This window comes from Plasmodium fragile (genome assembly GCF_000956335.1).
Source record: "Plasmodium fragile strain nilgiri unplaced genomic scaffold supercont1.54, whole genome shotgun sequence".
NCBI lineage: Eukaryota > Apicomplexa > Aconoidasida > Haemosporida > Plasmodiidae > Plasmodium > Plasmodium fragile.
The window spans coordinates 20,928-34,167 of record NW_012192634.1 but is presented as its reverse complement, the minus strand read 5'-3'; the positions used below and the strand labels follow the sequence as shown (position 1 = coordinate 34,167).

The following is a 13,240-nucleotide window of genomic DNA, read 5'->3' as shown; positions in this document are numbered from 1 at the left end:
ACAGAACTGTAAAAAAAAAAAAAAAAAAAAAAAAAGAGTACATATGCTGACCCTAGAGTGAAGAAAAAACAATACAAGATCGTTGCACAATTGTAATTTTTAAATACACCCAGTTGTGGGGCGCAACTTGGAGTAAATTGCACAGCGCCGAGGTGATCGAAAAAGAGGGAAATGCAGAACCCCCAGCGCGTTGTCATGTTCAAGGGCAGAGGGGCGTTTTCCCGCTAAAAATGAAAAGTAAAAAATAAACATTTCCATTTTTGCTCATTCGTTTGTCGCCGTATGCACACCTTTTACATTACCCCCGCTGGTTGCTAAATTTTGCTAAATTTTGCAAAATATAGCAGAAAAAAAAAAAAAAAAGAAAAAAAAAGTAGATATCAATATGAACAATGGCTCACTACATGTTTGCCTCCCACTCAGACGAAATCTAACTCAATGTTAAACATGGGTTTGTTTTTAAAAATATTCAAGTTCAATTCACTCATTCGTGATATGAGCGATTTCCTCTTTTTTAAATTCTCTTTTATATAACTGAGGAAGATAATTTTCGTTTGAATAATTCTCAACAATTGTAATTTCTTCTTATACTTTGCGGAGTTTTTTTCGTCTTCACTGAACTGAAGACTTAAAATATTTTTCAATTTTTCCTTGTCGTTTTCGTTTTCCTTCAAACATGCTATTACACCGTTGTACATTTTTATCTCCAAATCCTCATGAAACCCTTTGCAGATAAATATGAAATGGTTTAAAATTTTCAAGGACAGCGATCCGTTGAATAGAAAGTTTTCCGTGGAGTCACTTCCATCCCCCGTTGCAGCACCGGTTGGTGCACCCACTCCTGGACTTGCTCCTGTGTCTCCCTCGGCCTGTCCTTCTACCACGTTCAATGCACCTGTGTCGTCCAACATGTCTGTTTTAACTTCTTCCCGTTTGTTAAATAACTGTTTTTGTATCTTCTCCTGAGGGGATGTCTCTTTTTGTGTCCGTTTCTTCCCTTCACTTGTTGCATTTTCCGAGCTGTTGGAGGGGACCTTTCTTTTTTTCCCACTGGGAGCACTATTATTCGTGTCGATATTTTTTCGAGTGTTCTTCTTTTTTGTTCCTATTTTGAACGACACATCTGAGTCGGACGTTGAGTCGCTACTGGAGCTGTCTTCAATTCTGATGTACTTTTTATCCACATGGTTTGTCTTTTCGTCCTGCTTATTCTTCAACGTGGTACTTTTTCCATTACGGCTTCGCAAAATTGCACGGTAATTTTTATTCATTTCTTCGGAAGCGGTGCTTCTCCCTTGTGGGTCTTCCTCCGAATGTTCATCGGAAACTTTGTCCGAGTTTTTTTCCTCCTTGAGGTGTTTTCTCTTCACCCCTGCACTGCGCTTCAATGGTTTTATCCTACTGTCCTCATTTCTTTTTTTCCCCCCCTTCTTGTCTTTTTTGCCAGATTGGTCATTTTCACCGTTTGTCTGATTGGACGATAACCCCTTTGACTTTTCACTTAGGTGAATGCTACCCTCATCCAGCAGCTGCATGGACTTATCTGAGCTTCCCTTTAGTACGTTTTCCCCTGCCGCTGCGCGGTCTCCCTCTTTTGGCGCGCCACCCGTTGGACCAACCTCCGTGTCATCCTTTAGGTTAAACATTTTTTCGAAAAAGTAAAAATTATTTTGGTTCAACTTTTTAAAAGAAATAACGTATAATGTAGTAAAAAATATTTTGAAGAAGTATGGTAATATTTTTTCACTGTAGAAAATTCTAAAGAGCAATAAGTTTAACTGTGTGTAGTAGTTTTTAATGTTTTTTTTTTTTATATAGTAACTACGAAAGTTAGGGTATGTAATATAATTTTCTTGTACAAGTGCTGGTTTGTTAATACTATTACTATCCATTAGAAGAAGCAGAATAATGCTCGTTCGGACTGTATACAAGAGGACAGAATGGTTTGTTATATCAGCTGGTAATCTTATTTTCCTTTTTTTATTTTCCTTATGCACACAATTATATGTATCTGCAAGTTTGATGAATTTCTTAACAGATGAGATGACTTTTTTTAAAATATAATTTTTGTTTTCATTTTTTTCTACTAAAATGATGTATACAATTTTGTAGAAAATGGCCTTGTCGTACTTTAGGTTGAAGAGAAAAAGTAAACAGCTGATCAGGAAGCACAGGTTATCACTTTTCAACACATGATCGTTACAGGTAAGATTTTTTAAAAAGAAAAATTTGTACTCCTCTGAGGATGTTTTATGTCCACTTTTTTTGTCAATATAATTCTTAATTTCGCAATTTAATAAAAATTTAAATAAATCAATTAGCTCCTCTTTAAAGCGGTTAACATTTTTCAGTTTTTTATGTTCAAAAATTGTATCCTCTGTGCTATTCCGCTTCAAGTGCATTAGGTACATGTCTGCCTCTTTTATACAAAAGAGACAATAAATTTTTTTTAAAATTTTCAAGCACAGATATTTCAAATATCTCTCGTAGTAAGCATTTTGCATCTCCTTCGAGTACAAAAGGGAAAGTAGCTTGTTGGCAACGCTGTAGTAGTCCTCCACATTCATTTTCAGGCAACTGTCGTATAGTTTGCTCTTTGCATTGTTCTTGTTCTTCTGGGTAAAGATAAAATACAGTATGATCACATTGATGTAGAGCGAGGACACCTTTCGGCTGCTCGCGTGGCTGGGGTCGAAGAAGCTCACTTTGGAGGATGTCCCCTTGGACAGGATGCGCGACAGGTGGCTGTCGTTTGGGCAGGCCGCCTCCTTATCGCCTTCCTTTTCAGTTACGTTATCGGCCTCGTTATCTGCGTCCGCCCCGGTGAGAATCGCCAAGCTGTAGGCGTAAACCTCCTGTAGCTTGGCCCTGTCCAGGATGCACTTCATGCACGAGAAGATAATTTCTTTGTTGGAAAACTCGCAAAATAAAATATCATAAATGATGAATTTGAAATTGTAGTACAAGTTATTCTCCTTCAAAATGTTTTGAAGCAATTTTAAAAAAACATAAAAAATGTTCTGATACAATTTTACCTTTTCTTCAATCTTGTGGAGGGTAGCAGTGGCTCTTTCATCAGTGGAGAGTTGCAAATTCGTCGCGTTCTCATTTTCTTCCTCCACCTCTGATGTGTTCGCCTTTACGACATCCTTATCCTTCCTAAGGTTATAATATTTTATATCATTTTCAAATTTCTTCGTATTTTTATTATATACTTCGTTGACATTATTACCCTGCATTTTTTGTTGATCGATTATTTTAATTTTCTTCATCTTATTTAGTGATAATCTTAAAATGTAAAAAATGGACACGAGGTATTTCTCCACCTTCACATCCTTCGCGAAGGTGTGCAGCAAAATGAAGGACATATTCAGAAAAATTTTATGATTGGAGAGTTTTTTTTCCTTTCCCTCAATGACTAACTTTATATTCTGTATGATGAAAAAATAAAAGTCGTCAAACAGGAACACCAGACTGGCGTTAAAAATGGGATAAAGTACCTCCAAGCTGGTGTTAGCTAGCTGTTTTATTATAGCCAAATTGGTTTTTAAAATTTTGCTGTACACGTTGTCCTTATTGTTCAGAAAGAGCTCATTGATGAGTTTATCTATTTCTCTTTTTTTGGCGAAGAATGAATTTAGCTTTTTTACGAATTTCCCTTTTTCGTCTTGGTCCTTTGTGGAATCGTACCCCTTGGTGTCTATCCCTTCTCGCACGTCTGCACTGCCTCCATCACCAGCGCTCATCTCTTTCTTATCGCTCTGGTTGCTACCAACACTGTGCTTCTTCAATTTGGGCGTCTCCTTCATGACCAAAGGTAAGCTAAAATCAGGGGAGCAGAACTCCTCCAGTTTCTTTTCCGCGTTTGCCTCGAAATATTTCAGTGTCCAATAATTTTTCTGGAAAAAATTTATTATGTTATTTTTTTCCTTCTCCTCATTGCTGTGCGGATTTTCCAAATTGTTTGTCACGATTTGGAGCGAATTGTCATTAGTTTTTTCTGACGAATCGTTTCCCGACTGTTCACTCTCTGGGTGGTCTCCTGATGGGTGTCTTTTTTTTTGGCTATTACGCTTCTCCTTTGTGTCACCCTGTTCGTAATTTTTCTTTTTTGTCCCCTGTCGGCTGGTGGAGTCGTCAGCGTTTTCCCCATCGCTGCTGCTACTACTATTGTGCTCGCCATCCTCTTGCGGCTCGTCGTCTAAAGCGTTTCCCTCTCCATCACTACGTACTGATTTGCTGATCACATTTGTGCAATTCTGAAGTTTGAGTTTGAGGAATAATTCCAGTTGGTGCGTTACCTTCCTCTTGGTCATAACGAGAGCAGTTAAAAAGTTTCTAAAGTTGTACTTGAGAGCGTAGAGCAAAAAATAAAATTGATAAATGACGTAGAAAAGATCCTTCTGCTGGAAAGCCTTCTCATAGAGACTTTTAAAAAGATATTTTTTAATAAAAGCAAAGGACAGCATCAACCGTTCGTTGAATATTTTTTCTTTAAATTTTTCCAAAAAATTATCAAATAATTCAACGTAAATGAATAAAAAAGGTCTGAGGATATTTTCACAGATCTGAAAAAATTCGTCATTCAAATTCATTTCATTTTCATAAATGATTTTTATTAGCTTATTGAAAATGTGATCATAAATGTGTAGATACAAATTTGTCACTTGACAGAAGTAGTCTGTGTTGCTCTTGCTAATGATATAGTAAGCTTCTTTAAAAAAGGCACACGTATACTTGTCTATGTGTATATTATTTGCCACAAATGGAAGATATTCCTGTTTCATTTTTACGCCACTGCTGTAATGTCCTTCATTGTCTTCCTCCGCATTTTCTGTGTGGTGTAAAAAAGGGGCAATAGGTGCATCGTTAAATGTAGCCTGGTTGTAGACTAAGTGGTCACTATCCATATCGTATATGAAACGAAACACATTCTTCAAATGAATAAAAAATTTCGATAAATGTTGATGTTTTCTTGAATGGTATTTTGAAAAATTGGCTAGCAGCATATTTCTGACAGTGCCCTCTTCGGCACTAATAAAAACGAAAAACAGCGACGATGAGAATAATTCTTGTAATTGGCCATTTTCATTAAGTAACTTTAGCATGTGTATATAGTATTCGTAATTATTTTTATACTGCAAATTTTTGAAGGTGATAATACTTATAAGCAATTCGAAATAGAACAAGTAATCTGTAAGGTGTACTTTTTTGTCTACCAGCTCCACCTCCTCATTTAAGAGTTTTTTTTTTTTTCTCACTTCTGTATCATTTGCCTTGCTTAAATAATTTATCGTATTAACCAAAATGCCATCCACAACGCTGTGCATCTTATCCTTGTAAATTAAAAACAAAAACAGAAATAGCTCCTTGTAAATGTTCTCCTTCCCGTGGCTAATGTAATAATTTTCGATAAATTTTTCTATTAAGTAAAAATTGATGCTTTCAAAGCAGGATTGGAAATACAGGAACAGGTAGAAGCAACTCAGCTCCTTGTCTAGGCACTCCATTTGTTCGATCACGCCCGCTGCGCATGTGTCTCCCGCTTGATCATCGCCATCACGACCATCTATGCTTTTTAGTATAGTGCCCTTTTTTCTCTCCTTTCCGCCTCTCTTCGTAACGGTCCCTCCCTCCTTGCCGCTTCCCTTCGTGACCGCTTCTCCCTCCTTGTTGCTTCCCTTCATGGCCACTACGCTGGCAAAGTACTCCCTCATCTCTTTCTCGTCATTCTCATCTGGCAGAAAGAGTGCATCCAAATTGAACCTATTATCATTGACGAGTAAAATTCCCCCATTTACTTCCCTCCTCACAACGTTAAGCAGCAACTGGAATTTTCCGTCTGCATATTCGCTCGCCCTTCTGAAGCTTTTATTTTGATATTGGGATATGTTGTATAGTGATTGATATATGCCGAAGAAGGAACGTTGGTTAATAAAGTTGATTAAATTTTTTAGCAGAAAATCTAAAATTTCTTTTTCATTTTTTATAATATTTTTTAAAAATATTCTTCTACAACAGTCGCATACATTTTCAATGAATTCCTTTTTGCTAATTTTGCTGTTTTTTTTTTCTTTAATAAAATATTCATACAGGAAAAACGCTTTCTGCAAAAATTCTACTATTTCTTCATTTACGAGATGGTCGTCCAGTTTTTCTTTACAAAAGGTATTTAAGATGATAACATTTTCCTCATTGTAGATATTTTTTTCTTTAAAAAACGCCAGAGCTGTATTTTTCAAGTTTTTGCTGTCTACCCCTTTTTTGAAGTGGATCGTGTCGTCTCCCTTAATTGTGCTTAGCCATTTTTTCTTTTGTTCTTCTATATTCTTGTTGCACGTAAGTGAACGTACATTTCTATTTGCGTTTTTCATATTTCGCGTCAGTCTTTTGGGCTATTTTTTTCTGTCACTACTGTGAGGACGTGCGAGGAATTCCACGCGTCGTACGAACACAAGCGGTGTATGTGTATGCGCCTGTTCGTGTATATAAGGGTATTCACGCGGAAGCTTATTCACTTATGCGCTGCGCATGTATGTACAACTTGTGCAACAGTTGCTCTCCTTTCAGAGGGTCATGAACCATGTGCTCCATCCAATTCTGCGCGCGATTTGGATCCCACTCAAGGTGTGTGCTTGTTGACCTGTTGCATAATTCTTGTACATTTGTGATCTCAATTCAAAGTGACAAAAAAAAAAAAAAAAAATGCAAAAAATTATCCTTAAAAAATTGTAACCCACCGTAACTGGTAAATTAAAAAAAATAAAAAAAAAAAAAAAATTTGAACATCACACATATGTTTACATGTTCCACTAATGGGTGGAAAAAATGAATTCGCAAGTGTGGTTTATTCTTCGCACAGCTTTTGCCATTAGAGTGGATCACTCGGTGTGGTTCCTTTTAACGGGGAGACTCCTGGCAGGCCCGGTTCGCCAAATCTTCCACTCGTCAAAGGGGGCAATGCACGATAAAACAGAATGAGCAGCGTGCTTCACTCGTCTGTACAAGTTGGCACACATTCGCGAACGCTTTATGACACCCTTCCTCCACATTTGGCGACCTGCTTCTTAACTCATTCGCCTTTTTTATTTTTCACCACTTCCATGGTGGTTGGCTAGGTCAAATTATTTTGTGCCTTATTTTGAAAATGGTTCAGGTTCAGGGCAAAAAAAAAATGGGTAATAGCCGCGTGGATCAAAGCATTGGTGCGAATGTTTTTTTCTGGTGTTCACATGTCTGCCAGAGGGTGTGCAAGCATATGGCCGTAAGCATGCAGTGTAAGCACGTGGGTGTAAATGCATGGACATACATACGTATACGTTGGCGCTTTTACACCTAGATCGTCCGCGTCCCCGGCCTACATATGTGCACCTGGGGGTGTGCGCGGGGTAGCCCAGTTTGCGACGATGAAGTAAATGCGGCTTGGCCTGCTCTGCGCTTGTGGAACGGATATATGCACATACGCATGTGATCACAGCGCATGCATTAATCACTACTAACGAGTGGGGGAGTGAAGTGGAAACAGTTGTTTATTGGGCCCATTTAAAACGTTTAAACGAGAGAGTAAAGGATTGGCGTGGGTGTAAACAACACATTCTTTGCGGTTTGCGCTGAACAGTTTTTTTGGGTGTAACTATACCAAAAAAAAAAAAAAAAAAAAAACTCAGTAAAATGCAACATTCCATATACAAACGTACACAAATGGGGAAATTTTCGTAGAAGGATGTAGGGTGTTAAGCAGGATTGATACAACGTGTATTCGCATAAGTATGTACGTATGTATCACACATGTAAGCATATGCGTGTACATAGTTCTTGTTGTTCCCCTTGAACCACATAAAAACGCCGTTGCCTACCCGCGTGCGAGACATATTCAGTTTTTACGCCCATAACACCATTTCGTGCGAACAAGCATGTAATTAACTTTTTTATGTTCCTCACATTTTTTCCGATGCTTATCCTTACCATATGCACGAACATATGCAAATGTATGTACTGGGGGGAGGGTCACAAATTTAACTTAGGCGTGCATAGCGCACTCTGTGTTTTTACAAGCACTGCCACACAATTCTTCCAATAATTTGTAGGAGGTTTGCAAAATGAAGAGTAAACAGAATTGTATGAAAAAAAAAAAAAAAAATAATACGTTGGTGAAAAATTAAGGTGAACAAATGAGACGTATATGCACGTATGCATATTTATAATATACATAAACAGGGACATACATAAATGTACAATTAAAAATGGGACAAAAGATGAGTTGAACTTAACAAATAATATCGTCATGCTTACAAAATATTATTAAAAACTAAACATTATTTAAAAAAAAAAAAAAAAAGGAAATTCTGGGTGATGAAAAACCCTTGAAATTGTTTTAAATGGTAGGAGATCCTTTCTTCATGTGTGCGTCTACACAAACAATGCAAGCGAAGGGTATGTAACCATTTAGGAACCCTCAGCTGCCGTTTGTGTCAATTTTTAGATTAACCAAAATGCCCGATCCTTTTATGTCCTTCAAGTATTTGTCGCACAGCGGAACAAATCGGATGCTGCAAAGGAGGCAAAATGAAGAAAAAATTAAAATGTAGTAGAAAAAATGTGCAGATGCAAATAGTAGCAGCGGGGGTATATCATGCTAACGCTTATGTGTTAAGACCCCCCTATTTTGCTCTCCCCTTTTTTGGGGGAAGGAGGGCCACGTGTGCTTTACCCTTCTCGGAGGCATTTAACTGGGAAACAGGCGCAAGCAATTAGCTCACTTTTGACGGTGTCCTATACAGAGGGGTTAAAAAAAAGTGAAATAAATAAATGAAATAAAATAAAAATAAAATACATTATGATTTGCCCAATGTGTGTTTGTGTGTGAGGCGGCTCTCCCATTACGCGAACGAATGCATTGGGGCAGTAGACAACACGGTAGGCACCTCTAACAACTGCGTCGTAACTGTCTTTGTTAACTTACATAAGTTTTCAGCTCAAACACAATGAGGGCCAGTGAAGGGTACATTATGTTCATTTGGAAATTTGATGGCTTTGACCAACTGCAGGGAGGGGATGAGGGAATAGATCGATGGTGTATGAAACAGAGGCAAGTGTAAATGTGTGCATTTGCATGGGCCGCTATCCATACATAAAGAAGCCTTACCAATAGTTGAGGTCGTAAAAATTGACCTTGGCGATCTCCGTCTTGAAGTAATACTTGTTCTCATTGTAGCCGTGCACAGATATGGTGACATACAAATAGAAAAACAAATTGTTTGCCTTCTTCAACTCCTCAAAAGTTTGGTAAAAACTGTTGTTCTTCGACTTGGATGAATTATTCTTAGTCGAATCGGTATTAGCATTATTAGACGTAGTAGTATTGCTGCTACAGCTGTTAAAACTACTGCTGTGCGAGAGGGAAGAACACAATAGGAAGGATTTATATTCAGATAGCATGTCTTCATATTTCTCCTCCACATTCAAAGATTTGCTATGTATATAATTAACGTCATTGTCATTATCGTTAAATTTTTTCATGAGAAATTCATGACTTATATTTTTTTTTTTTTTATTGTCATCTGATTGTACATCTGAGAAAAAGAAATTTTTTTTTTCCTTTTCTAATTTTTGTACATGTTTAAAATTTTTCATTTTTTTATTAATTTTTTTGTGTGTCTGAATACGTTGTATCATATCCATTTTGAATAATTCCTTTTTTAATTTCTTCTCCTGATATTTATTTTTGATGGAGAATAATAAGTTTATTTGATGCAAAGACAGAATCTGCAGATCGAGGAACAAAATGTTGTAGTCCTTTTTTTCATTAAATCTTAAAATTTCTGGCTTTAGGATGTACCCTGAGTGCTTTCCCCCATTCTCTAGAAACCTTCCTTTGTTGAGCAGCATGCTCAGCCCATTGTACTGATAATTTAACGCTACAAATTGAATTCCTGCGCTCCAGAAAATGAGTGGATTAAAGTTGGTGGATGCCAATCTTGTGCCAGAAGGGTACACTCTCGTCAAAGTTTTCTGGTTGTACTTTATTATCTCTTCTTCATTCTTTTTAATCAACTTGATAAATTTATTTTCGCTAATCGAGCATATTTCGTTGTATGTCCTATTTTCGCAAAAACTCTGAAATGCGTATCCCTTCAAGCAGGAGTACTCATTTAGTATATTATTATTTCTTGCGTTTTGATTTTCTGTTTTTTTTTCGCATTCTTCGGGGGTTCCATTTACCATTTTTTGGCTAGCCAGGAGCGGCGCACCACCGTCATCTTCTTCCTTAGGGATGCCATTTGTGGGGGCATTACGGAAGTTATTATCATTTCCACCGCGAGAGGAGTTTCTAGTGTGACCTTTTCCCTTTTTGTGCCTCGAAAGCTTCGTGCCTTTTACTACCTGGTTTTTGTCACCACTATGGGAGGAATCATCTAGGGGATCGTTCTCCACAGCATGAGGGTCATGACACAGACTGCTCATGTAGATGCTTCTCTTCTTCCTCTCATGGATGTACCCCTTCTGGATGCTGTTCTTTATATAGCTGTCGAATTTTTTCTCAATGTCATCATTGTCGCGGCGATTATGTTTTCTCTCAATTTTGTTTTCATCACTATTGTCGCTGTCTCCGCTTTCCCCACTCCCATCACGCAGCAGGTTGTGTACACCTCCCAAGGGGCCATCCTGTTCCTCCGCATCCTCATCGTGGTCTCCAATGATATCTGAAATGTACCCTAGCTCATCGTACATGACGCTCTGCAGACCTTCAAAGATGAAGTAAAACCCAGAGTTATCATTATTTTCAAAGTGTTTATATTTCACCAAAAATCTGTTTTTACAATTCTCCGGCGTTATATTATTAATTTCATCTCTACTCTTAGGGATGTATAACTGATTTCCTAAAATGCATATCAAAATTTTAGCAATCAAATTCTTGTGCTTATTTTTACAATGGATTTCTAATGACAGGATGATGGGAAAGGGGGAAGTTGTAAATCCGAAGAGTTTACACGCAATGAGAGTATCACAGAAAAGGATAGAAGAGGTTAATTTATATCCATAGAAGCCATGATAAACCACAATGTTTTTATTAAAATAATAGCAATCGAATTCGACACATCTACACCCATCTATGAGGATGTAAATATATTGTTCGATATTGCTTGAGCTAAAGATTTGTTTCCTCCCAAGGTAGGTGTTGTGGCTGCTATTAATCCAGTAGTTACAAAGGGGTAAGTTCATATTTTGATAAACCTTGGAGTACTCTGGGCACATTATGCTATTTTCCTTTGATAGGAGGAAGTACACCAACCCGATCTGCGTCAAATAATGTTTGTCTTCATTAATATTAACAAATGGAATGTTATACTTTTTTATCGTGTTTAGCAATTTATATATTGCTTTGGCTCTAATGTAGTAGGACTCGCTTTGCGCGCTTTGTAGGTGTTCCTGGGGGGGGATGTAATCCCTACCATAGCGACTACTCACTTTGGCGTTGTGCGCACTGCCATTGTTGTGATCGCTGCGGTAGTCGCGCCTACTGTTTGCACTTCCCCACCTGTTATTCCCACTGAAACCATCGCTGTGGTAGCCGGCACCGGTTGTGAAACCGTCCCGCTTCATACCTCTCTCCCCCTTTGCGGTGCCCAAACCTAATTTACGCCTCAGTATATTTAACACGGTGATGTAATCTTCATCCAGACACATCCAATTTTCCGGCAAAAGAAATGCATTTTGTAAACTGTCCATATGGAAGTGGAAGCCATTTTGATTAAACCCCTCCTTATTCATATTTTTTAAAAAGGTTCCTCCTCCCCACTGGTAATTGCCATAATTGTTCTTGATCGAATTAACGGCAACGATGTCTGCCCTTGTTTTGTGCTTACCAACCGAATTGGCTTTTCCGCAGTAGTTATTTTTACTTTTTCCCTCCTCCTTCTTATGTGTTCCTGCAGCGTCATTTTCTGCATTTTTATTACCACCCCTTGGCGTCGTATCCACTGCGAGAGGTATTCCGTCTTCTGTGTCGCGTCCTCCCTTCAAGAGGCCAACCGCAATGGAAAGAACCGCGCCGTTCGATGTCCCACAAGTGGATGGCAACGCCTGCAGTCCATTCTTTACGCGCATCCCCTCATGGACAAAAAATTCTCGGTCCATTTGACGCGCAATGAAAATCCGCTCCTCACATTTCCCCTCACACTGCACATCAATCAAGAATTCGACAAAACTCCTATTGTCTATACAGCTGGAGTTCTTCCCTTTATACATATCAAAATATGTGGTAATATGTTTATTTGAAAAAATGTGCTCCAGAATTTTGGTAAAACCTACGTAGTTAACAGTGCCTTTATTTTTATATATTGAAAAGTAATGATACAAAATTTTCATGTTCAAATAAATATTGAGACTTCTGAGGATGATGTAGAGCTGGGAGAGGGTCAACGCATTAATATCCTTCAAGCCAGATATGATATAATTATCGTAGAGTTTGTTGCTTTCATATATAAAGGACTTCATTTTTTTTTTTCCGGATCCTTTGTTAATAAATTTGTACTGATAATACATCAAGCCGAAGAGCCACATCTTCCACCTCTGTATGTCGAGGAAGGTAATTCTTAAATTTCTTTGGGCACTTATAATTTCAATGGATAAATTTTTTTCTTCTTCTTTTTTTTTAAAAAAGGAAGATTCTGATCCGTCCAATATTTTTATAATATCCCATATGTACAATGTTGGGTTTTTATTTTCTTTTACTTTTTTTTTCTTTTTGGAGTTCCATCGTATGCAATAATTATTTACATCTAGATAGAAGAATTTCAACGTCTTCTTTTGAAAAATATTACTGCTGTTCCATTTGTACACATATTCTCCTTCTTTCATTTTTTCTATGCACACGGGGAGGTACGCATGTGTCAACACATTTTTTATATCAAATCCGAGTTTGGAATCCATCCCGGCTTCGTTCTTGTTGCTGCAATCCTTTTCCTTCTTCCGGGGGGTGCTCCCCTCTCCTCTACTTGGCTCACACCGCTTCACGGGATCAGAGTCCTCATTTTTGTCTCCCCCTGCGCTCTGCGATAGTAAGCTTATTGAATCATCGTCTTTTTGAATTTCTTCATTGCATGCATTTAGGGGTACACTCTCACTAAAGGTCATGAGGTACGCGCAGGGGGGAACTTTTCTATCCGTCTATCAATTCGCCGTCTCCCTCTCTCCGTCTTTCCGTCTCTCCGTGTCTATGTAGGTGCGTAGCGTTTAA

At 38.0% G+C, this 13,240-nt stretch overlaps 3 protein-coding genes across 3 annotated transcripts in view; all 3 read right to left on the bottom strand.

Moving 5' to 3' along the window:
• Positions 1–197, bottom strand: part of AK88_04115 (uncharacterized protein) — a gene marked incomplete at both ends in the record, with an annotated part of 2,408 nt that extends 2,211 nt beyond the window's left edge. The window contains one exon of the mRNA XM_012481725.1: positions 110–197. Coding sequence (XP_012337148.1) covers positions 110–197 — 88 coding nt within the window. The remainder of the gene's footprint in view (positions 1–109) is intronic.
• A 222-nt stretch (positions 198–419) lies between these two features.
• AK88_04114 (uncharacterized protein) lies at positions 420–6,374 on the bottom strand (the record flags this gene model as incomplete). The annotated part of the gene is made up of 1 exon (XM_012481724.1): positions 420–6,374. The coding sequence occupies one exon, from the start codon at positions 6,372–6,374 to the stop codon at positions 420–422; it is 5,955 nt and encodes a 1,984-aa protein (XP_012337147.1).
• Positions 6,375–8,455: 2,081 nt separating this feature from the next.
• AK88_04113 (uncharacterized protein) lies at positions 8,456–13,137 on the bottom strand (the record flags this gene model as incomplete). The annotated part of the gene is made up of 4 exons (XM_012481723.1): positions 8,456–8,549; positions 8,711–8,772; positions 8,963–9,041; positions 9,146–13,137. 4 exons carry the CDS (start codon positions 13,135–13,137, stop codon positions 8,456–8,458), a joined length of 4,227 nt encoding a protein of 1,408 aa, XP_012337146.1.
• Between the last annotated feature and the right edge of the window lie 103 nt (positions 13,138–13,240).